A 26,389-nucleotide genomic window follows, 5' to 3' on the forward strand; every position below is an offset into this window, starting at 1 on the left:
TAGAGGGTAAAATCTAAATTCTGAAACATCAAGATGTAAAATCCAAACACTCACAAACTTCCGGGAATAAAATTCAAATTCTGAAATTTCAGGGTGTAAAATCCAAACACCTTCAAATTTAAAGGTGTAATTTGCAATTTACCCTTTATATATCTATCAATCATTTTTATTTGAATCATTTACGCATACAATTTCTTCTCGAAAAAAAAATTACATGTACAATTGATTATGGTAATGTGTGTTTTTCTTGACATTTGTGTATAGTTTTTGACTTTATTTATAAAAAAATGTACAACAAAATCATTTAATAGAGTATTCAATGCATCTTAACATGTCCCCTTGAGACCTAATATCAAAAACCTTAAATTAAATATGGATTAACTTGGGGTTCAAGTGATAGCTTAGTGGTAATGAGATACTTTATGGTGCCCAATGTCTATGGTTTGAACCCCACCTCCTCCTCTCCTAATATCTACTTTTTTTTAGAATCCCCCTAATATCTACCCATCTCAACTCCCTATATATGTGTGTGTGTGTGTGTGTGTGTGTGTTTTGGGAGGGGGGATTCAACCCCATGCAAATGCTAGTGCTTATTTTAAAAGTCTATCCATATAATAATTTTTTTTTTTGGTTCAAAATAAGTAATTGTATGAGTGTGGGAGAGTTTTCAAATTTTTAATAGTTATATTCTAATTAAAAAAAAGTTAAATTATTAATACCGTGGGGTATGATGTTAGATACATTTAAGAGATATGTTTAGTTGAACCATTCTCCTTAACTTTGTATGTTATTCTAAATTATCTTTTCATTATCACAATACTTTTTTTTGGTCCAATATTTGTGTTAAAAAAAAAAATCAAATTGAACTAAATATTATGGGCAGGTTAAACATAAGGTACAGAAGTGGAAGGGGAAGATAGGATTCAAATCACATACATTAGACACCATAAATGGTGTTACTACCACTAGTCCTAGGCTATCACATGAACCTAAATGAAAAATAGTGAAAAGTTGACACCAACAATCCTATAACAATTATATATAGGGATATAAAACTTAGATACTATATTTAAGGTATTGTATTTTAGATTCTTCATATTATTCAAATATGTGGATTATTGACCATAAACCCTGGATTTAGTGTTTGTTTTGTATTGTTGTAGAAAGTAGAGATTCAGTAGTAGAGCTTTTACAATGCAAAGTTTAAATGGAAAAGTTTTTTATAGTTTGAATACTTGATCAATTACGTTAAATAGTATTATAAAATTTAGCTTTATCAATAATCTTGTATAAGTGCGATGGTTATTCCACAAGTATAAGTGCTTGTAGAGTGTAGGGGCAAGGGCCGGGAGTTCAAGTCTCCAAAATGAAGTTTCACACACACATATACTTAGATTAGGCTAGAGTATAATTTCTATCTTGTATAAAAAAAAATGTTTTCAACTTTACAAACCCCTTCACTTAAAAGAATAGAAATTAAGGCCCCTTAAAACACTTTATTGAAATTGTTTAACTTTCAGTAAGGGTGTTCCAAAATCGATCCAAGCCAAATTATTGAGTAGAACCGAGTTGATTGAATTACCTAATGGGGCTGTTAATGACAAATAGGATGATAGTCAATGACGTCATTGAGATTCCAATTTCAATGAAGACTGAACTGATCACATGTGTGTGTTTGTTATACAAGATACATTGAGTAACTTCAAAACAAAACCCAAAAACCACATATTCATACGTGGAATTTGAGAAGTCCATGCTCACCTTAGTCTGATATATATGAGAGTTTCACCCATCACAATAAAACCCAAAGCGATCATTTTGCATGCATTCTCCAATCTTTAAGTTGTTGCTAGATCCATTATCTCCAATTTAAATCATTAAAGAACAACTGTTGTGGAAAAAATTAAATCACATATATATTTTTAATAATCTTTAACAATGTTTCATCCTCAAGTTTAATCGTAAAATTTAGCTATTTATAGTAATTGGATGACAACACAAAAATAAATTACTAAGCATTAAAATAAAAAATTTACTTTTGTGATTAAGCAAAAAAAAAAAACAACATACAGATCTAATTATAAGCAATAACACCAAAAGATGTGATATGCAAAAACAATAAAAGGATATTGTATATATAAGAAGGAATTTGCAAGATAATTAAAAACTTTCAAATAAAAAACATGAAGGATGAATGATATAGATCAAGAGTCCGTTTGGATAGAACTTATTTTGCTGAAACTGAAAACTGAAAACTGAAAACACTGTAGCAAAATAATTTTTAAATGTGTGAATAGTACCGTGGGACCCATTTTTAATGAAAAAGTTGTTAAAAAGTGAAATTTGTGGGACCCATAAATAGTGCATTTGTGCACTGTTCATGGCTGAATAGTCAAACCTTGCGGCTGGGTTTAAAAAAAAAAAAAAAAAAAAAAAAGGAAGCAAAATGCAAACGCAGCCATAAAAGCTGTATCCAAACGGGCAACAAGTCTTATATTTAACACAATCTCCTTAAAAAAGATTTCGCCCCTCACATAATCTGTGATACTTTGAGACTCACAGATGTTTACCTCCCAAGATAAAATGATCTACAACACGAAGAAGAAGCATACAAGGTTTGTGCTTTGCGAATTGAACTATATCTCCCATTTTCCTTGATGAACACACAATTTACTTGCTTTCCATTCAAACAATTGATTAGGGATCTATTTTATAATCTATAAGTACTTCCATTTGAGAGCAACTATCTCATAGTATTATATGTCTAAACGAATATGTCAAGACCTACCATAACTTTGTGTATTACCAAAACAATAATTGGTAATCAAACATTTAGAAAATAGGTGGCACATTTCTCATGACATTGCTTTGTAGGTTGAACAAAGCCCCCCTTTAACAAGCCTGCACATGAGTCTTGGTCCTACCACTTTTTTTTTAAGAAGACACTCCTATTGAACTGTCTCTCTCTCTTTTTTACTCAAATGCTAATGCATAAAAGATTTTCTCTCTTTGAGAGTTTCTCAAAAGTTTTTTTTTTTCATGAATGAGGGACTAGAAATATATATGTTATTAAATAGATACACTGTTTCGAAAATAACTGTTGTATATAAATTTATTGACTCAAAAAATAAAAAATTATTATTATTTGAGGCCTAAAGCCCAACTCAATATTTAACTCACAAGCCAATAAATTCGTATTCTTTGTAATTTTCTATGTTTTATTAATTATAAAGAAGCCACACCGACACTGTTACAAGTTCAACACCATCCGTCTCTATAGCCGTCTCTCCCTTTATATAAGTGAAGTCACTCCTAAATCCTAGTACAAGTCGAACAAGCCTCCTTTGATAATCACATTCACAGGTGCTGAGCTATGAGCATCCACATCAGTGGATGCAAATTTTTTTCCATTTTGCACATCTAAAACCTACTTTTTCTATTTTACACATTCATTTTTACAAAACACGTACATCAGTTTATCTATTTTACCACATTTATTCAATAAAATATTCATTATTTTACATTTTTTATTATTTTCTCACTCATGGCCTCTCTCTCCCCCTCTTTCTCTTAGACCCAACCACCGTCATCATCACCCAACCACCATTAAGCGTAAACCTAGATCTGTTTACTTGCTTTGTGCTTTTTTTGTTTCTCATTCTCATGGTTGATTGGAGCTGAAACCTAAATGCAACCGAAACCCAGACCCATTCAAGCTGAAACCTAAGGTTGATCAGACCCATTCCTCTGCCGCAGTTGCGAAGGTTGATTAGAGCCTCCTCTGGCTCTCGCTGAAGTCGATGCCGACGAAGAGGACGCCATGTTCTCTGTTTACCAGATGGTTGAGAGTTTACAGATGTAGAAAAAAAACAATGTAGAAAAAATGCTTGAAGAAAGAAGAGCTTACAAATGAGTGGTTAAAGCAGAGAGTGAATGAGGAGGGAGAGAGAGAAGGAAAAAAGAAGCAGAGACAAGAGAAAGAAAAAATGAGAAAAACAGAGACCAACTAGAGACAAGAGAGAGAAAAAATTAATAAAATAATAAATAGATGAGCTACAGTAACCGTGTAAGTGTATAAATATACACATCTTTGCACACTTTTAGAAGCACTGATGTGAAGCATTTTTGAGGCAAAATGTGTAAAAGTTGTGTCTTTTTTATTATACAAGATTTTGCATCCATTGATGTAAATGCTCTAAGAATTTTCTATACAAGACCACAAGCCACTTGTACATCTCTTACAAATCCCATGAAATTTATTTCAATCCTATTTTATTTTTTTGTTCTTTTCTTTATCTTTGCTTCATTGGATCTCTTCAAGGTTCGGCTTGACTTTGGCCCATCTTGTAACATTGAACTTCCACGTGAATTAGCTCTTCAATGGTTTTTCTATTTTTACTCTTCCACAAATTCCTATTATATAGTATTTAAAGCCTTTATCACCTATAAAACAAAGATTATTTATAATCAATCACAAAACAGCACAAGAGTCAAGCTAAATGTTCATCAAAAGAGTAAAACTAAATATGCATATATGAGAGTATTTTATTGTCTATGTTTCATGCACATCATGTCCACTTGGGCCTCTCATACAGGTCCTTGTAAATAATAAAGCAAGTTTCGAATGGGTCCAATTTGAACAAAGCCGAGCCTGGCCCAGCCAATGAAAAAGAAGCCTTCTTCCCCAACAAGAAAACTCCAAGACCTTTATTATACTTTCTTCGTTTTCAATCAGAGTAAAGCTCTCACTCTCTCTCTCTCTCTCACACGCAAACACACCATTCAATCAAACCGGTAAGTATCTCTCTCTCTCTCTCTCTCTCTCTCTCTCTCTCTCTCTCTCTCTGTGTGGTTTCTCTGATTCAATTTGATTCTTCTTTGATTCACTCTTCGCTGTTCTAAGATTATCAAAACCCTCGCTCTTCGATTGGTGTGAAAAACCCTCATTGCCTGAGCTAAAAGCTTGCATTTGAGAGATCCATTACTCTCTCACTCTCTCTCTGCTTATATACTCGTTTTTCATTTTCAGTTTCTAACAATTTCAGTCTGAGAAAATCAATATGTTTGTTTTCACATATATATGCTTGTGTAATTAGCAAAACTTTTGCTATGAAACTGATCTAGGGTTCATTTTCTGCAAATTCTAGGTTTTTTTTAATCGAATCGAATCGAATCGAAAATGTTTCTCACAAGGTGAGCTCCAATGTTGTTTTTAATTACTATTTATTTTGCTTAATTGTAGATATTATTAGTTTGATATTAATTTTTTTTTTTAAATTTTTTTGGTTTTGGTGTTTGTGAAGGACTGAGTATGACAGAGGAGTGAACACATTTTCTCCAGAAGGGAGGTTGTTTCAGGTGGAATATGCCATTGAGGCCATCAAGGTGATCCCTTTTCTTTCTTACACTATGTTTGTTTCCTTGGAATGTCTTTTTGTCCCTGAGAAAATGAAGTTGTTAGAAAGATATATCTATGTGTACTTTTTCCTTTGGAGATGTATAAAGAGTAGGATTTGGTGGTTTCAGAATGGGTAAATTGCATGGAACTTGCTATGGAGGAAGTTTAAAAGTAACAAATTAAGCATTAACCCATTTAAGTTTAATGGGTTTGAAGCAATTAGCCCTTATTTGTAAAGTAACCCACCTTCCTATTTAGGGGATTGAGGTGAGAAATGGCTTGATGAACTGTTCCGTTTGCTACATGCTGGCCCATTCACTGGGCTGAGGATTGAATTTGTTACTTTATAAAGGTTCAGGTTTAATTTGTTACTTTTGAAACTATAAGAATTAGTTTGTTACAATTTAAAACTTCAAGGTTTCATTTGTTACTTTTGAAATTGTAGGGTTTAATTTCACTTTTACATAGGCTCACTACTGACTTCACTTTTATTACCACCAATCACAACATGCCAACTTAGCAGTTGTGTTGCTAGACTTCTTGTTCAAAATTCAACTATCCATTAACTACATCTCAGATAAAAAGAAGAAGAAGAAGAGAGAGATAGAGAACAAAAGAAAGCAATATAGAACACATATGTTCACAGTGAGTTTTATGGAGAGCTATTTAGTAGTGGTTATGACTGCAAGGTCTTGTTGATTTTGGTCTCTTTATAATTAAAATTTTGATAATATTGGTATGATTTTGAAAGTTGAGGGACTAAAGTGATACAATTAATAGTTAAAGGACCACATTGAACTTTCAAATAGGAGGGCCAAATTAGTAATTTAATGATTTTAACCTTGATTGTATCTTCTTTTTGATAATTTTATGTATCTTCTTATTTTGTGGTCAGGCGTAGTTTATTCTGATTGCAAATGTAATTTTGGGTTTTGGTTTAATTACAGCTGGGATCAACTGCAATTGGGTTGAAGACAAAGGAAGGAGTTGTGCTTGCAGTTGAGAAACGTATCACTTCCCCACTACTGGTTAGCCATTTATACTTTTGTGATCTCTGTGTGTTTGTTGTTATTTTAACATTTTTATAGCTCTAATAGTTCAGCTTAATAATCCCAAACAGTTTAGATTGTTTCTGATGGAAGAATTTCTAAGAAATTCACATTTGTTTTGGGCAAGTATTTTGGTCTGTAACTATTCTATGGTTTAGTCAAGAGTCTGGATTCTGGAAAGCCAGTTAGTACAGCAATGTTAAAGAAGTCATTGTCCTAACTTTTAACTTCAAAGGAATTTTCTTTCTAGGCCAAGTATAAGCCTTCTGCCCAACAGAGTATTTATATAACTCTAGATCCATTCCTTAGATGTATGATTTTGTACGCAAAGCAGATTCCTTAAAGAGTGCAGCTCATAACATAAAAGGGTGTTATACTGTTATAGCCCCTCTGTATTTGTATTATTTATAAATATGTAGAAGGTCTTGATTTGATTCTTTTAGACAACATCTACTGTAAGCAAAGATAGATTGGCATGTTTAAAAAGACATCTGCCATCTTGTGGGGGTTTTGGTCCACAGCTCAGACTCCATTTAGGTGAAGCTGGTTCATGAACCTCATGAACCTCTCTTGATTTAGGAGTTTCCTTTTCTGTTTATGGCACCATTGTGCCAAAGCCAGGCAATCTGTATAATTTAGGGTCTTCATTGTTATTTTTTATTTTTATTTGAACCCTGGACATCTCCGGTGGAAACACTAGGAGGTGCCAGTTGAGCTACATGACTCTTGGTGGGTGAAAATTATAATTTATATGCATGTTCTGATCTATTGAAGGTAATAAGTTATAAATTTACTATCACATTTGTATTATTTAGGTGTGACGAGGTATACACGCACACAAACACTCGTTTGTTTCAAGCAGATAGAATAAAACTGTATATTTTAGGTGGTGAAAATATCATGAATACACTTTTGTGTATATGTCAATATTAGTAAGGAATATGCGCGAATTCTACATGACAATCATGACTCATGGACTGACATTAGGATCAATAGAACTTCCAATCAGATTTCAATACGATACTCTCCTCAAAATTGTACTCCAACCTAACCACCTGTTTATTTGAAAACTAAGGAGTGGTTCTATCTGAATTTTTAAGTGAGGATTCTTCTCTTGTTGATGTCACCGCACTTGTTGACATATGAAGTACAGGGGATTTGCTTTGTTGAGACCTCTTTTCTTTATATTTATTTTTCAGGAACCCAGCAGTGTGGAGAAAATCATGGAAATAGACGAGCATTTGGGCTGTGCCATGAGTGGACTAATTGCTGATGCTCGAACGCTAGTTGAGCATGCGCGTGTTGAGACTCAGGTATGGTCTTTGTTATCAATGTGCTAGTGGAAAACAAAATATCTATGTTAACAATATATTTCAATTCATCTTTTTCAGACCCATAGGTTCTCCTATGGTTAGCCAATAATATATTTAAATTCATCTTTTTCAGAACCATAGGTTCTCCTATGGTGAGCCTATGACTGTGGAGTCTACGACACAAGCTCTTTGTGATCTGGCCCTACGATTTGGTGAAGGTGATGAAGAATCGATGGTAATAACCCCTTAAGCTTGCAATTCTTCTGGTAACAAAACACACACACACACACAGCTGTTTATGATGTTATTAGTGAAATATGTAATGCCAAAGAAAAGAAAACACCAATGAATACAGTTTTAAGTGGGATTTGGTCAAAAGACTGGCTGGCACATTGCAGTTGGGTTTTCAAGTTGCAACTGTAATCTATATGTAACCCCCCTCAACTCCCTTTGCTTTTATTTGTTTGTTTTATTATACATTGTTACATCTTGAACTGATTTGTATATCTCAGCCAATGGTGTAAGTCATGCGTTGTTTTCTAAAATTTCTACCTTATCTTTTTCCCTCCCATTCTTTAAAGTATTTCCCTTTTTTCTTTGTCTCTTCAATGCAAATATGACATTTTGAGATGTTCTAGTAGCTAAATTTTGTTTGTAACACAGTCTACATGGTCTTTTCGTTTGCTGCCAGCTTTTTTGTCCTTGTTATGGGTCTGATTGTGTTAGCTTGTTTTGTTTAATTGGTTGGGTACAATTTTATAAAACTTCACTTTTTTCTTGGTACAAAACTCATTAGAAAAACTTTTTTCTAGGTACAGTTAGTACTTTTGTAAAAGTCATTTTTTTTTAAAACAAAATGAGCCAATGAAAAGAAGCTCATCCAAACAGTCTTATGTCTATTCAAATCACATATTGCCTTCTCTGCGGTTTAATCTTTTTTCTGTATTCTTAGAGATTGTTGAAGGATAGTAAAATGAGAGAAATTTTTTTAAAAATCTTTGGTTGTTTGGTTGTTTTTCTTTTTCCAAACTTTTTTATTTAATTTTATGATAATCTGCCTAAAATACATACAATTTTTTGAAGGGTATCTTTATTTTTTTTGTTCCCTTTGGTTTGAGAGGGGAAGGTCCTTGTGATGGGTGATTATGGCTGAATAATACTATAATAACAAAGAAACACGTTGTTGTGGAGTTGAATCCAACATCTTTGGTTAAACTGGTTGTCTTCTGACCAAGAAGTTGTCATTGGAAAGTTTATTGGCTTTCCTCTGAAATTAATCTATATTTTTCTTCTAGGCATGGTCCATTGTAACTGAAAAGTAATATCAGATGCTTAACCCTGTGTTATGCTTCAGATCCTCTTGCAAGTGTCTATTTTTTAATCTAAGACTGCATCAAAATGCAAAGCCTATTGTGTTGGCCCTTCAAATCTTTCAATAGAAGAAAAGGTGATTGTGCGATCTTATTATATCCCCATATCCAGTTTGTTAGCGTTTGGAACTTTATTTTTTATCAAAACCAATTAGTACATTGGTGTAGTTGCCTGTTTGGGATATGCCAGCGGTCTTTGGACAAAATTGCATCTCTTCCTTCATAAACAAGGGGTGAAGGATGAGGTCTTTCTGTATGTGTGTGAATTGTGTTTATGTAGCAGAACAAAATGTTGCATGTTCTTGCTGAAGTTCATATTTCATATTTGCAGTGCTATAATTAATTTACACTCACTCACCTTCAAGTACTTTTTGTGATGGGATGCTGTGTTCTCTCTCATTTTATGAGAAGAGACAATATCATAATATTTATAGCCTATAGGCGCTTGCGTCTCTTGCAGTTAAAATATTCTTACTTGTTTTTAGTTGGATCCTCTTTGACAACCTGATATTATATTCTAGATCTTTCATTCTTTAATGCTTTCTGATGTATGTTATTCTTTTTGTGCAGTCTCGACCGTTTGGAGTTTCTCTTCTCATTGCTGGCCATGATGAGAATGGGCCCAGCTTGTAAGTATTAGTTTGCTTACCATATTTACTTGCTATCTTTGGATAACTGTGATCTGCCAAATGGTAAAATTAAATTTTTTTTTCTTAATATATATGTCAGTTTGTTTTTAGGATTTGCTTAGCATATTTTCTCAGTATGCAGCTACTGATGCAAACAATGATTTGTTTGCTAATGACTCTTTGTTGCTTCAGAACATGATTCTTCATTATTGGAGTATTTCAAACTTATTAGGACTTCCTTGTGCCCTTGCGATAAACATGGGATTGCTAAACCTTTATTTAATAGCGTAAATTACAATTTACCCCCTTGTGGTCTGGCTCAGTCTCAATTTAGTTCATAAACTTTCAATTGTTAAATTTGACCCCCCAAAGTTTGGACTAAAATGAAGCTTTTAGGGTTCTGTCAAAATTAACATATTTTACATTTTTTGGACAACAAATGGCCCCTTTTTGGTTTGACCCAATAACTTTTTAGTCCCGCAAGCTGTGCAATTATTAAATTTGATCCCAAAAGTTAGGATTAAAATGAAATCGTTACGGGGAATTTAGACAGAACCCTAATGGTTTCATTTTAGTACAAACCTGAGGCTTCAAATGTAACACTTGAGAGTTTGGGGTCTAAATCAAACCATGAGGGGGCAAATTGTAATTATACCTTTTTAATATTGACCAAAAACCTTTTTCGGACAGTTATTAATTCATAAATTCAAAATTAATGTCAATATTATTTAATTTTTTTTGTGACAACCTTGACATTTAATGTCAGTATTATAGTTATGACCAGCTGCAAAATTAATCTGGTTTTTAACGTAATTTAGTTTTTTCCTTGCTAGAAACCTAAAATACATTTTTGCAAGTGCAATTTTATTGTATAATTTAAAATTAATATCTTATGCACACATTGTTAATTTATTTTACATGCTCCACTCAACCCAAATAGACCCCTCATTCAACTAAAAAAGACCCGCATTCCAACTAATTACTGTTGGCTGTACTATTTATTTTAGGCTCCTCAATCCTATTTACAGTTGTCTTTCTTCTTTATAACTTTAACGTTGTAATTTTGACCTCCCCTTTGTGGTTTTTGTCCCTTCCACATTAATGGTATTCATGCTCTAACTCTGCTCATGCTGAGAAAATTTATAAAATCAGGCTTTAAATACTTTCATGCTCTTGTTCCCACTTCCCACATTACATGCTATAATGTGGCTTTTCCCACTTCTGGTTGGGGGAGTTGGGGGAGTGGTGGTTTGGGGGGGGGGGGGAGATAAGTGGATAACAGAACTACGACTGTTCTGAAAGCTAATAAATTCTCTCATTCTTACTTCTCAGCTTAGCTCCTTACCAACACATTCACTTAGTCACCATTAAAGCATAAAGGCCATAGATTTCCATTTATAGTCTTTCCATTGGATGTAGATGTCACAATTACAGTAGTGCTGAGATGTGCATATTTGTAGGTAAAACTCCCCCCGACCCCCACCTCTCCAGTTTTAAGTGTTTAATTTCTTGATGCTTATTGTATGCGCATCCTTCTTTTTTTCTCGTTCTTTGACCATGCAAGAAAACTAATGAAATGCAGATATTATACTGATCCATCTGGCACGTTTTGGCAATGCAATGCCAAGGCTATTGGTTCGGGTTCAGAGGGTGCAGACAGCTCTCTGCAAGAGCAATACAACAAGGTATATTTTATGTGTGTGTAGCACAAGCTCTCTGCAATACAAGTATTTCTTCTAGTGTTAGTTTTTATTTTTGCTACTGTAAACTTGAAAAATTGAAGGGATATATTATATGTTCTATTATCTGCAGGACATCACTCTTCAAGAAGCTGAAACCATTGCTCTTTCCATTCTGAGGCAGGTTATGGAAGAAAAGGTAAGAGTTTCTTGGAATTACTGATTCATTATGTTATACATCATGTCTAACTTCTCATATTTTCCTTTCATCACATTGATTTATCTATGTTGTTGAACCTAGGTGACACCCAATAATGTTGACATTGCAAAAGTGGCTCCAAATTACCATCTATATACCCCTGCAGAGGTGGAGGCGGTTATTGCTCGCCTATGAGTGCATCTCCTCACATTGCAAATTTTAGATTTGTATTGCACTTATTGAAGATGAAATCCCTTGATGGATTGGTGACAAATGCTGTATCATTGCGAAAAACTAAAACAAAGTGGAAGCATTTCATGGGAACTTGAATAGAATACTTTTGCAATTAAATCTTGCCCGGCTAATGTTGGTTGCAGTTAAATGCTTGGCTATCTGAACTTGGTGGTTTTTGATATACAGACTAGAGGAATCTCAAGATTATGATTGACTTTATTTTGTTCATGACATATTTCATTGGTAGATGCTTCGTATTTGGGTTACTTAAAAAATTGTTAATGTTTTATGGGCCATACATTTCTGTAATCTTTCGTAATTCCTTGCTCCATTTTAAATAGGTCAGAGATAAGAGCATATGGTTCGTACTAGAGCATGTACATGCAAGAAGACTTGCAATTTAGCAAAAATAAATATATAAAAGATAATTCTTGCAAACCAAGAATGTCGGGAGACCATAGAAACTTGATCATTCTAGTACAGATTATAATAGAACAAAAAGACCATAGAAACTTGATCATAATGCTACAGATAGGAATAAAAACACTCAGAAAAGATGTAAGATGCTTGCAAGCCACGATCACATGATTATATGACTGATGTGCCTGAAGAGACTTGGATAAGAACTTTTTTTTTGTTTTGATATAAGATAGAATTCTAATCTAGCCTAATTTAAATTAAATGAATCACAACACAGCTGAAGCTTTATCATAATGCCACAAATAATAGAATAAGAAGAAAGACACTCACAAGCCATAAACACAATGTATTAACTGTTATTGTTGAATATTCGAGAGCAGCCATAGACAGAGCAAAGCCTCTGGAGAGCCATCAGGGACAAGGGCAAGATTGCAGCAAAAAGCGTGCGAACATTCCATAAAGTAAATACACACTTCTTGAGGAATTTGTGAGCCTTAACCTTTCGTAAACCATTATAGTAGTTGTTAACATCCGCAATTGCCTTGTATAATTCATGTGTACTTGCTAATTGTACAGACTTGCTCGTACCACTGAAGATCTTCACAACCTCGTCATCCTTCAAGGAATCAGTTTTCAGAATTCCATGATCCCTCAATACCTTCACTTCTTTTGTGGTCTCTATAATCCCATTCGTCAATTCAATATACTGTGACAAACCAGAGACTCAGATTCAGACTCATCAAACTTGGACATTGCTTCATATGCCACCAGGTTTCTAATTATAACCTTCGAATTAACATCTATTTTAATGTTAGGGAGCTTAAATGTGGTTGTGCCACGGTCAAACCCAATGGCTATGATGTGGTTTGTGAAGGAGAATTTCACCCTTCCATCACAAAGTTTTGATGCTGTCGGAATCAAAATTTCCTTTTCAGCCAAAGCATTATTATTAATAGAGGAGGGATCAAGATTTGACCATTGTTGCTCAAGTAAACCTTTTAACTAGCTCAATTGGTTTTTTAATATCTTTCGGTATATCTAAACCCAATACTATACCTGCAACTTCAGTCATAATTCTTGATTGTGGCATGTCTTCTTCTTCTTCCTCTTCGGGTGTCTCCTCTTCCGGCAGCTCTTTGAGCATAATCAAGTGGTACAAAAGGTCCAACAAATGAGGATGCTTCAAAGCTATGGAAGCTGGGTAGTTCTCTAGCACATGGAGTGGAGAGAGTGCTTTACGATAACCCAACAACATTTGAGGAAGAAATTTCTCAATGATAGGTGACTTCTTTTTCTTCTTAGATGCAACATGGCTTGAGTTTGGCTCCGAGCATTCAATGAGCAAGATATTTTTCAGCACAATTATTGGAACTTGGTTCTCAAGCATCATTGTTTCTTTGAGCATCCCATCTTGGGCCAGTCTCGTTCCTGCATTGTTAACTAAGCCATGCAAAATATTTGAAGAGGTTAAGAGTATCTTTGCCAACGCCATAATAACATAGCAACTCAAATAGAAACAAAGCATCAATAGCCATTGCATATGCTATTTCAGAGTCATCAGCTTTCAAGTACATATGGTAAAAAGCACGTACAGATGGAACTAGCTGCTTTAGTTCAGGAATGAGTTCTTTGAACTCAATTCTTCCAAACCCCTTATGCATTTTTCCTGCTACACCAACCTTGTACATTGTTAGGATTTGTGCCTTTAAATCCTATTGTATGATACTATGTATGATATTATGTATGACATTGTGTATGACTTAATATTGTGATTAATAAAGTTGTTTTATTATTATCTAAAATAATGGTAACATGAATATTGAGACATTATCATATAGTTCATGAGATGCATAGTATGTGATTTATGTGATTTAGTCACAGAAGATATAAGTCATAAGTTTTTTGTAAACTCAGAATTTATAGTTTATAGTCGGTGATGAAATTGGACATTTCATCTGTGAAAACTATAACGTATCAACTAAGATGATTTGTCTTGATCATGGAATTGGAGACTTCTAGTTGATATGTTGATATGTTTTAAGAGTTAAGACATATTGAACTGGACTACTGTGAGATTTATTATTCTCCTAACGACTGTCAAATGAATAATAAATCTCACGACTTCTATTTGCACGAACTCTTAATCTTGAGAGAATAATTGACCTGATCATGAGGTGTAGGTTGCTTTGATATATCAGGAGTGAGATCTAAAGTGACGGTCAAAACCTCAATATGTTGGGCAGCCACATTTAGTGTTGATGGAACATATATTCTCAAGATGGAATTCATAGTCTCTTGACAGAAATATAAAATATTCAATTGAGATAAGTTTAATGGGTTTGGTTATTCAGAGTGTTAGGCCTAACCACTTTGGTAAAAAATTACTAAAGTATATATTTATGAAATTGGATTTCATAAATATATAATGAATAACTTTAAAGGATTAAATCAGGTACTCAAGGATAAGATGTAGTAATTTGCAAAGTGGCAGTCTACGTTTATAACTTTGTATTACTACGAATATTTTATGAAGGGGTTGCATGTATAATAAAGTTTTGGGATATAATTTATTAATAAGGCCTAGAGTGCAATTATATTTATATAGTGGTATTAAATACAATTAATGGTAACTTTAGACTTGTTAAGAGTTGACGGAAAAGCCCAAGGCCCATTGGAGCTAGTGTCTTATTGGTCCATTTTTGTCCCACTCTAAGCCACACACTAAAGCTCAATTGAAAAAGCCCAATAGGTCAGCCCAATGAGATAATCAGTTAGTTATAAAGGGAGAAACATACATAATTTTTATTAGTGAAATAAGAAACGGTGTGTATGTGAGAGTGAGACACACTTTTATTCTCTCTTTGAAAACTAATTGAGAGATCACACATCTTGGGCGTAAAGTGGAATATCTTGGGCGTAAAGTGGAATTGGAGTGAAGATTAAAAGTATTCCCGAGTACTTCAATCTTTGGTTTTGAATTTCTCCACACCAAGGTACGCTATCTTATTCTTAAATTCTGAAATTTATATAGTGCACGTTATCAATCATGAATGAAATAGATCATTGTTTGTTGCTTCTGCTATATGTTTTGTATGAGATACAAAACCAAATTTTTCCAACAATTGGTATCAGAGCCAGGTTTTCATCTCATGATTGTATAGCGTGTGATTGAATTTTAGAATTTAAGAAAACTATTATCTTAATGTAGACATGGTTTGATAATCATTGTTTTATGAATTAACGTTATTAGCGTAGGAATTCATATGAAATGATATATATATATATATATATATATATAGCCATTATAATTCTGCACGGCAACATTCAATATATATGGCCATGATGTACATTCGAATGGAGGGTACAGTTATTGAATATAATAACTGCCAAGTGCATGATTTTGATCATTGAATTGCTTGGACTATTATGTACCATTTGGCTTATTGTACGGCTGTATGGTTATTGAATGGAAGTTATTGAATGGTTATGGCTTGGAGTTAATGCACTGCTTGGTGAATTCTTGCATGGCTTAGAGTTTATTTCTTGGCTTGGACCTTGATTGCATGGCTTTGTTTTCTTTGCATGGCTTGAACTTAAATGAATGGCTTGACTTTATTTGCACGGCTTGGCTATCTTGTGCTTTTGAAAAGTTGAATCCGTATTTTATATATAGGATTCCAACAATCTGATATATATATATATATATATATATATATATATATTAATGCTAGAATTATGAAATTTATTCCTAATGAGATTAGGATTATGTTTTCAAAGTGTCTAGCATTATTATGATTCTTCATCTTCAAAACCTTTAATTTAAAATATCTAGTGGGAGAGAGATACAAGGGTTGGATCTTACGGCCTCCATTATTGGTTCATAGTAGTGTGGGTAAACACCTCGTCTTGGCGTATATGCCTCGCGATCCCAAAGAAGGGTGTTTACTTTATAGTTCTGCAAGATTAAACTTACCCGTTTAAAGTAGTATGGACAAACATCTCGTCTTGGCGTATATGCCTCGCGATCCCAAAGGAGGGTGTTTTGTTCCATGGTACTACAAGTTTAAACACTATAAAGGGAGAATGAAATGTGGCTACACATGATTTTAGATAATGGTGTACACTAAACTAAGTAATATTAACCTCCCAAAGGAGCTACGTCATTATTACTTAGAGGCTAAAGGTAATACGGCATATTATTAATGTTTGATAAGAGTTATCATGATAACATTAATAATGAGAATAATTCTCAATCGATTAATGTGTTTATAATAAACTTGCTACTAAGGAATTATAGACATGGATTGGGTTGTCGTTGCATATTTTATATTATGATTTTATTAAGGTTCCATATTATATGCTTATATGCTAAATTGATAATGTCCAGTTTACTTATTATATTCATGTTTATTATTTTCAGATTTTTATCATGGCATCATTTAGCCCACTTATTGCTATTCTTAATCAAAACAAACTGATTGGATCCAACTATGTTGATTGGAAAAGAAATTTGGACATTGTTCTTATTGCTGAAGAGCACAAATATGTGTTTACTCAACCATGTCCTAACTTTCCTTCATTAGATGCTCCTCTTGAGAAAAACAACGATATGATCGTTGGCAGAAATCTAATAAAATGGCTAAGTGCTATATCTTAGCATCTATTTCAAATGTTCTACAGCATCAAATGCAGGACGTAAAACTTGCTTCGGATATAATGCATAGTCTGAAGGAGATGTTTGGTGAGTAAAGCCGTTCTGCAAGGCAAGAAACCATGAGACAAATTTATAATACCAAAATGGCTGCAGGAAGTTCAGTGAGGGAGCATTGTCCTAGGATGATTGCCAATTTGAACACATTAGAAGTTTTAGGTGCCGACATTGATGTAGAATCTCAAGTGGATATGATACTCCAGTCACTACCGAAATCATTCAAGAAATTCAGACTTAATTATAATATGAACAAAAAGATTTATTCTTTGTCTGAATTAATGAATGAGTTGGTAGTGGCGGAAGGCATCCTTGGTACTTCTAGTGTTGCAGCCAATATGGGTGAAGCTTCTACTTCTCAACCTAAGTCGAAAGGCAATGGTAAAAAGAAGAAAAAGAAGAAGAAGAAGAAGGACTTCACTAAGAAAGATGGTAAACATTGCCTTAGGAGTTGCCAACAAAGGAAAGAAAACCAAATGAAAGTGTTTTCATTGTGGTGAGAAAGGACATTAGAAGAGGAATTGTCCAACATTCAAGGCTGCCAAAAATAAGGGTATGAAAAGTTCATTTCTTCTTGAAATATGTTTGGTACAAAATCCAACGGATTCTTGGTGTGTGGATTCAGGTTGTACTAATCATATCTGTAATTCTCTGCAGGGGTTCCAAGAGACCAGAAAGTTGAATGAGGGAGAACTATTTTTTACTTTGGTTGATGGGAGCAAGATTCCGGTTCAAGCTGTTGGAGTGTTTAATTTATGTTTTAAGTCTAGCATTTTAATTTTGGAAGATTGTTTGTATATACCTAATGTTCGTAGGAATTTAATTTCTGCAACTTACTTAGGTAAACATGGATATTATGTTATCCTAAAGGACAATGTTGTAATAAAGAAGGATAAAATGTTTATCTGTTCTAGCAATATTGTGGATGATCTTTATATTTTAACTCCTGACAAGCATGAATTATACAATTCTAAATTAGATAGTAGCTCTCATGTAAAATCATTAAAGAGAAAGTTTCCTTCTACTAGTAATGCATATCTATGGCACTTGCGTTTGGGTCATATTAATTCAAATAGAATTCAAAAACTAATCAAAGATGAACTTTTACAGCCCATGGACTTTGATGGATTTCCAGTTTGTGAATCTTGTTTGGAAGGTAAGATGACCAAATGACCTTTTAATGCAAAAGGTAGAAGAGCTCAAGAGTTGCTTGAATTAGTTCATACGGATGTATGTGGTCCTATGTCAACCCAAACAAAATGAGGTTATGAGTATTTCATCACTTTCATGTATGATTACTCAAGCTATGGTTATGTGTACCTAATGAGACGAAAGTCCGAAGCCTTTGAAAAGTTCAAGGAGTTTAGGGCTGAAGTTGAAAATCAATTAGGTAAACGCATAAAGGCCATTCGATCTAATCGAGGTGGCGAATACCTTCTTGGAGATTTCAAGGATTATCTAATTCAAAATGGGATTGTCTCCCAATTGACTGCACCTGGAATCCCCAACAAAATGGTGTAGCGGAAAGAAGGAATAAGACTCTTTTGGAAATGGTTAGGTCTATGATGAGTTACTCAACTTTACCAGTTTCGTTTTGAGGATATGCACTAAAAACTGCTATGCATGTTTTGAATTTGGTTCCATCAAAATCTGTTCCCAACACACCTAAGGAATTGTGGAGTGGGCGCAAGCCTAGTATGAAATATCTCCACATTTGGGGATGTCCAGCACATGTGTTGAAAGGAAAGTCTGATAAGTTGGAAGCTAAAATGGAAGTATGCATGTTTTTAAGGAATTCAAAGGAAACCAAGGATTATTTATTCTATAATCACAAGGATAACAAAGTGTTTGTTAGCATCCATGCCAAATTTTTGGAAGATGATTATGTGAATAATTTTAATCTTAGAAGTAAAGTTGTATTGGCTGAAATAGATGCACCTGTAGTTGAACAACCAATGGATGAAACTAGGGATGATGTGGATGTATTGGATACACCACAAAATATTACTCATGAAATGTCTAGTACACAGGTGCTTCGTCGTAGTGAGAGAATTGTTCGGCCTCCTATAAGATTTAGAGGTTTGGGAGAAACTTATGTAATTATTTCAGAAGAGGCTGAATCGGATCCCTACACTTATGAAGAGGCAATGAGTGATATAGATGCACATCATTGAGTCCTAGCTATGAAATCTGAATTGGATTCTATGTATTCCAATCATGTATGGGATCTTGTAAAGGCGCCTAACGGCATTAAACCTGTTGGTTGCAAATGGGTTTACAAGAGGAAGAGAGGGATAGATGGAAATGTTGAAACCTTTAAAGTAAGACTAGTGGCGAAAGGGTATACACAAAAAGAAGGTATTGATTATGATGAAACTTTTTCGCCAGTAGCCATGCTTAAATCTATCAGAATTCTCTTATCCATTACTGCTCATTATGATTATGAGATTTGACAAATGGATGTCAAGACGGCATTTCTTAATGGCAATCTTGAAGAAGAAATATACATGATGCAACTAGAAGGTTTCATAGCAAAGAACCAAGAGCATATGGTATGCAAGTTGAATAGGTCCATTTATGGACTTAAGTAAGCATCTAAGTCATGGAACATCAGATTTGATCAAGCAATCAAGTCGTTTGGTTTTGAACAAAATCTTGATGAACCATGTGTGTACAAAAGACATCGAGACAAAGTAGTAATGTTCCTAGTACTTTATGTTGATGATATTCTACTTATTGGGAATGATGTAGGGGTAATGTCATCGATTAAAGTTTGGTTGTCAAGCCAATTTGATATGAAGGACTTGGGTGAGGCTAACTTTATTCTAGGGATCAAGCTTTGGAGAGATCGCAAGAATAAGATGTTAGGCTTATCACAAGCTAGATATATAGATAATGTCCTAGAACGGTTTAGCATGCAAAACTCCAAGAAAGGATTGCTTCCTTTCAGACATGGAGTTCCTCTGTCTGATGACCAAAGGCCTAAGACTCAAGAGGAAGAAAATATGATGAGACAAGTTCCTTATGCTTCTGCAGTGGGAAGTCTCATGTATGCCATGCTTTGTACTAGACCAGATATCTGTTATTCAGTTGGTATGGTCAACTGATATCAATCAAATCCAGGACCAAAACATTGGCAAGCTGTAAAGCATATTCTCAAGTATCTACGGAGAACGAGAGGTTATATGCTTGTTTACCATAGTGAGAATTTGATTCCCATTGGCTATACAGATTCAGACTTTCAGTCAGATCTAGTTTCAGAAAATCCACTTCAGGATGTGTTTTCACCAAAGGAGATGGAGCCATAAGTTGGAGGAGTGTTAAACAATCTTGTATTGCGGACTCCACCATGGAAGCTGAGTACGTTGCTGCTTGTGAAGTAGTAGGAAGCTGTTTGGCTCAAGAAATTCTTTTTTGATCTTGGTATTATGAGAATGGAGCAAGTTCCCATCACATTGTTTTGCGACAATAGTGGAGCGGTTGCACAATCCAAAGATCCAAGAAATCACAAGAAAGGAAAGCACATTGAGAGGAAGTACCACATTATTTGAGACATTGTTACTCGTGGAGATGTTGTGGTAGCAAAGATTGAAAGTGCAAATAATCTAGCAGATCCCTTTACCAAAACCTTACCTCAAAGGACTTTTGAGTCACATTTGGAAGGAATGTGAGTTAGATTAGTGCACAATAGTCTTTAGGGTAAGTGGAGGATTGTTAAGATTTGTGCCCTTAAATCCTATTGTATGATACTATGCATGATATTATGTATGACTTTGTGTATGACTTAATATTGTGATTATTAAAGTTGTTTTATTATTATCTAAAATAATGGTAATATGAATATTGGGACATTATCATATAGTCCATGAGATGCATAGTATGTGATTTATGTGATTTAGTCACAGAAGATATAAGTCATAAGTTCTTTGTAAACTCAGAATTTATAGTTCGTAGTCGGTGATGAAATTGGACATTTCATCTGTGAAGACTATAACGTATCAACTAAGATGATTTGTCTTGATCATGGAAGTGGAGACTTCTAGTTGATATGTTGATATGTTTTAAGAGTTAAGACATATTGAACTGGATCGCTATGAGATTTATTATTCTTCTAACGACTATTAAATGAATAATAAATCTCACGACTTTTTTTTGCATGAACTCTTAATCCTGAGAGAATAATGGACCTGATCATGAGGTGTAGGTTGCTTTGATATATCAGGAGTGAGATATAAAGTGACGGTCAAAACCTTAGTATGTTGGACAGCCACATTTAGTGTTGATGGAACATATATTCTCAAGATGGAATTCATAGTCTCTTGACAGAAATATAAAATATTCCCTTGAGATAAGTTTAATGAGTTTGGTTATTCAGAGTGTTAGACTTAGCCACTTTGGTAAGAAATTACTAAAGTATATATTTATGAAATCGGATTTCATAAAAATATAATGAATAATTTTAAAGAATTAAACCGGGTATTCAAGGATAAGATGTAGTAATTTGCAAAGTGGCAGTCTACGTTTATGATTTTGTATTACTACAAATATTTTATGAATGGGTTGCATGTATAATAAAGTCTTGGGATATAATTTATTAATAAGGCATAGAGTGCAATTATATTTATATAGTGGTATTAAATATAATTAATGATAACTTTGGACTTGTCAAGAGTTGACAGAAAAGCCCAAGGCCCATTGGAGCTAGTGTCTTATTGGTCCATTTTGGTCCCACTCCAAGCCACACACTAAAGCTCAATTGGAAAAACCCAATAGGCCAGCCCAATAAAATAATCAGTTAGTTATAAAGGGAGAAACATACAGAATTTTTATTAGTGAAATAAGAAACGGTGTGTATGTGAGAGTGAGACACACTTTCATTCTCCCTTTGAAAACTGATTGAGAGACCACACATCTTGAGCGTAAAGTGGAATTGGAGTGAAAATTAAAAGTATTCCCGAGTACTTCAATCTTTGGTTTTGAATTTCTCCACATCAAGGTACGCTATCTTGTTCTTAAATTTTGAAATTCACATAGTGCACGTTATCAATCATGAATGAAATAGATCATTGTTTGTTACTTCCGCTATGTGTTTTGTATGAGATACAAAACAGATTTTTCTAACATACATCTGCATTGAATCAAGCTCCAATCGGTTATGATGCAACAGTCCTAATCCTACTACTTGTGGACAATAAGCTTCTGGGTTGGAAGCCTTTAGAGAGTCAGGCACTTCGAAGACACAAATTGGAGCTGTTAGGGTCATATTTTATGTGATTGGCTAATCCATTGACAAAATACACTTTACTTGTAATTGGGTAGATCTAAGTTGGGTTTAATACATCAAGAAATATGTTATTCAAGCATATCAAGTGTTTGTATTAAAAGACATGAAGATTGATCCAAGAAACAAGTGAAGAAAAGCTGTTCATTAAGTCTCGACAGATAGCTCGACAGATTGTTGCTATTGAGACTTAATATGAAGCTCGATAGATGGCTCGACACATCCTCAATGTATCGGGAATTACGATTTTAGAAATTCTAGGTCTAAAATTCGGCCCAAGCTTATGTATTTGTTTAGGGTTTTTTTCTCACAACCCAAGACATATATAAGGCTTATTTTAAAAACCGTCACACATGACTACAGAGACCAAGAGAATTATTTTTTCTTTGTGAGAAGTTATTGCATTTATACGCCATAGGGTTTTGTAACCAAGTGCTTCCTGATTTTCATTGTTGATGAAGTGAAGAACTTTGCAACTAACAACATCATTCAAGTTACTGGAGTTAGTTACGTATGGGATCCACACAAAGGGTTAGTCACAAATTGAAGATTTGTGCATTAAGGGAAGGAAGGCTATTACAAGATCAAGTTCAATTGTTTATTGAAGCGAAGGTTTAACTGTAGGTTGGTATTTTGGGATAGGCTAGGGTAGTGGTAAGATTCCTTATACTTGTAACCGCTTGATTGTTGATTAGTGTATTCTTGGGAGTAGCGACCTTAAAATCATCCAGTGAGATTTTTGCATTGCGAGAGGTTTTCTCCATTTCTCAACAAATCACCATGTCAATTTAATTTTCGCTGCATTTAGTTTATTTGGTGATTTATTGGTGCCTTCATGATTTGCATGCAATTTTCTAATTAATTAACTTGGTTAATTTAATTAACCGGGGTCAAGTTATCTTAACCTAACAGGAACATCAATGTTTTGCTGTGGAAGATGTTATTGATAGCAATGATCCATTGACCTTGGGGTTGATTAAAGTTTAAACTTGAGGCCATGTTTGGTTGGTTTCTATGTTCAATTAAGCTAGATCCAATTTATTTATATAGGACAATCTGATCATCTGTGAGAGTTTCTTTTACTCATTGTATTGGCCATGATACCTACCACAACAGGGGAAAAAAAAACAACAACAACAACAATGTGGTACACGTGAGTAAATGGGCAATGAGCATTACTTATTATTTTTTTATAATTTATTAAAATAATAAATTGTGATTGGAGTAACATTATCTTCAACTGATTTTACTATTTACACTATTTTTTTTAAGACACTACTAATCATAACACGTTAACTAAAAATTAATTGATAATGAAAAATTCAACATTTAATGCACTCACTTGAATCTAAAATAAAATTTGAATGACCTTTTTTGATTAATCACAAAACTGTTAGTGATATTTTGGAATTTTTATCATTATTGTGGTCAGGGTGGGTCAATCCGAGGTTGGCTTTGTCTTACTTACATATCAAATTATTGTTTGTTGTTGATGTGAGGAAGGCTTTACTGCTTTACACTTTCTTTTGTTTGTTTTCCATTTAACTGCTTGCATTATATGTACTGGTGGGTTAACTATTTAAAACTTTTGAATTAAAAATCAGTATTTCATTTCACGTGAATTTGATGTTTTTTCCCTTTTAATCTTTTATATTATCATTTAATTGCCAGGTCGTATCTCATAAAAGTGATTTAATATGGGCACAAGGGACAATGGGATTTACTTTAAAACATGAGATGCATAAATTAAAAAAAAAAAAAGGCTCAACCGAGACGCACACAGGCACCACTAGATGCATCTCAACGTAATTAATTTAATGGCACCGTCACAGTTAAACCACTTATGATTATCCAGTACTCTTTTCTTTTATTTTTTATTTTTAAGAGAAATTATCCAGTACACTGACAAATATTCAACCTTTGAGATATGACTATTTAATCTAAGCTCACATTATCTTTACACTTTTTAATTACTTTGTGTAGTAATAAAAAGTAAGACTAGAGATACAATATTTTTTGTAATTTTTATTCGCATTAATTGAATTCATAAGTTTTTATTGGTTTTCAAGTGAGGTTACCACTGGCATTACTTTAATATTTACCATTCATAACTTTCAATCAGGGGCGACTTCACATTGAAGATCGGATGGTCATAGTACCACTATGACTTGGAAAAAATAATTATTATACATAAAATTTATGATTTTTTTACCTTTAAAAAAATTTGTGAATACCCTAAAATTTTTTAGGTCCAACATAATTATATTTTGGACAAAATTTGACAATAATCTTGGTTGTAGACTGTTGATGCCCACTTTTGACGAAAGACCCAATAGCAGAAGAAGCCCAACAATAAGGAAAGTGGAATGAAAAAGAAATATGAATGGTAAAAAAAAAATTAGTAGATCCAATGAGCCAACATGGCAGGAATAACAGCCAGCAGGCCCATGGGAAGGATAAGAGGTAAAGATAAAGTAAACGAGCCAAAGAAGTCCAAGAAAAGAGGTAGCAAGCCCAATGGGCCAACATGGCAAATAACAGCTAGCAGGTCCATGGGAAGAATAAGAAGTAAAGATAAAGTAAACGGGCTGAGGAAGCCCAAGAAAAGAGATAGCAAGCCCAATGGGCTAACATGATAGGAATAACAGCCAACAGGCCCATGGGAAGAATAAGATGTGAAAATAAAGTAAGTGGTTTGGGGAAGTCTAAGGAAAGAGGTAGTAAGCCCAATGGGCCAACATGGTAGTAGGCCTATGGAAAGGAAGAGGAATGGCAGGAATAGAAACCTAATGAGCCATACGGATAGAGGCCTTTAACGGGACAATGCCCATTCCATCAAGGGGTTAAAAAGGTAATGCAAGCCCAAAAGCCCACACATTCCTCATGCCGTAGAAGACAAACATTACCCAGTATGCATAGTAGAAGAATACAACGTAGGAGTGGCAGAAATGGTGTGGGAACGAAAGAAGACAAACGCAAATGGTAATGGCACCTGCACAAGGCCCAGGGCGCCACCTACGTGTACCTATCCAATACATGGGAGGTGGGCCCTTGGTCAAGGGATTCAAGGGGTATGGTTTGGCAGTGGGGAGAAAAGAGGTTTATTTTAGGGTTCCTATCGAGACTCCTTTCGGGAAAATGCTCTGTTGGGATGACATTTCTCCCAAAAGAGGTAAACCTAGGTTAGGACCACTTAATGCATGCCATAGGAGTTGGTATGGAGAACCCTCAATCCATATCCATTGAGGGGAGGCAAGGTAGTGAGGGGGAGGGAAACAAAACAAGAACTTTTTTCTGGAAATGGTGATTGGTGTGGCAAGCACACTTTGAGCAGAGGTAATGGCCGAGCAACCACCAGGTTAGTGGGCAGTCCTAGAGAGATGCACATAAGAAATCAAAAGTGGTTGGCACAGCCTTAGGGATAAAAGGGAGAAATCCCATAAATTTAAGCAAATATAAAAGGGATAGAGGTAACTATGAATAGAGGAGGAGAGAGGAGCAAGAGGTAGACGGAACTCAAGTGTTTTCAGTTTTGGGTTTGTGTTATCTAGGTTGGTTAGAGGGAACTCAAGTCTCTAAGACTCGAGTTCTACGTGGATTTTTTTAATCCACCATAGCTACGCACCTTATGGAAATCGAGTTTTTGAGACTTGATTTGCTACAGTCAAATCGAATCTAAAAGACTCGAGATATTAGTTTCTTAACTAGTTTGAAAATGGTGCTAACTAACAAAATTGTTTGAAAATTGGTGTTATTTTGAAAAAAAAAAAAATCCTTCAAACCCATCATTCTTGTTTGTTCCTGTCCTGTCTGAAAACAGGAGACAAACATGCTCTATAGATTGTGTAATACGAATATATTATGTCTCCTGTTTGAATTTCTTTGGGGAAACATATAAGATTTAGAACCAGTATTCTTATTATATTTTTTGTTGTTTATTACAGGTTTGTTGGACTAAGGCATTGAAAGCTAGCTCTAAGAATTTCAAGAAAACGAGGAAAGATCCCACGGCCCATATGTAATCTGCCTACCAATTGTTTATGGTACTCATCAAGGAGACCTAATAAAGTTGACGCTGTGCTAGCAAGAGTCTATGGTACTCATCAAGA

The 26,389-nt window shown here is 34.4% G+C and overlaps 2 protein-coding genes across 2 annotated transcripts; one reads left to right on the forward strand and one right to left on the reverse strand.

Annotated features, from left to right (window-relative positions):
* Positions 1 to 4,756: 4,756 nt before the first annotated feature.
* Positions 4,757 to 12,104, forward strand: LOC142643177 (proteasome subunit alpha type-5). The gene is made up of 10 exons (XM_075817722.1): positions 4,757 to 4,796; positions 5,149 to 5,193; positions 5,304 to 5,385; positions 6,346 to 6,426; positions 7,647 to 7,760; positions 7,894 to 7,995; positions 9,701 to 9,759; positions 11,342 to 11,444; positions 11,572 to 11,637; positions 11,740 to 12,104. The coding sequence occupies exons 2-10, from the start codon at positions 5,180 to 5,182 to the stop codon at positions 11,830 to 11,832; spliced, it is 714 nt and encodes a 237-aa protein (XP_075673837.1). The 5' UTR covers positions 4,757 to 4,796; positions 5,149 to 5,179; the 3' UTR covers positions 11,833 to 12,104.
* Positions 12,105 to 12,640: 536 nt separating this feature from the next.
* On the reverse strand, positions 12,641 to 13,979 carry LOC142643989 (putative UPF0481 protein At3g02645). The gene is made up of 4 exons (XM_075818685.1): positions 13,790 to 13,979; positions 13,348 to 13,731; positions 13,078 to 13,199; positions 12,641 to 12,997 (listed from the first exon to the last, which is right to left on the reverse strand). The coding sequence occupies exons 1-4, from the start codon at positions 13,977 to 13,979 to the stop codon at positions 12,641 to 12,643; spliced, it is 1,053 nt and encodes a 350-aa protein (XP_075674800.1).
* Between the last annotated feature and the right edge of the window lie 12,410 nt (positions 13,980 to 26,389).

This window comes from Castanea sativa, chromosome 7, assembly GCF_040712315.1.
Source record: "Castanea sativa cultivar Marrone di Chiusa Pesio chromosome 7, ASM4071231v1".
Lineage (NCBI taxonomy): Eukaryota > Viridiplantae > Streptophyta > Magnoliopsida > Fagales > Fagaceae > Castanea > Castanea sativa.

Bases quoted from the DNA above. Each gene is read 5' to 3' on its own strand.
- LOC142643177 (XM_075817722.1), top strand. The intron at 5,386-6,345 runs GTGATCCCTTTT...GTTTAATTACAG, and splicing joins ATGCCATTGAGGCCATCAAG to CTGGGATCAACTGCAATTGG. The intron at 11,445-11,571 runs GTATATTTTATG...TATTATCTGCAG, and splicing joins TGCAAGAGCAATACAACAAG to GACATCACTCTTCAAGAAGC.
- LOC142643989 (XM_075818685.1), bottom strand. From the start codon at position 13,979: ATGTACAAGGTTGGTGTAGCAGGAAAAATGCATAAGGGGTTTGGAAGA. The intron at 13,732-13,789 runs GTTATTATGGCG...TGCATGGCTTAG, and splicing joins GTTTCTATTTGAGTTGCTAT to TTAACAATGCAGGAACGAGA. The intron at 12,998-13,077 runs GTTATAATTAGA...GGTTTGTCACAG, and splicing joins AAATAGATGTTAATTCGAAG to TATATTGAATTGACGAATGG.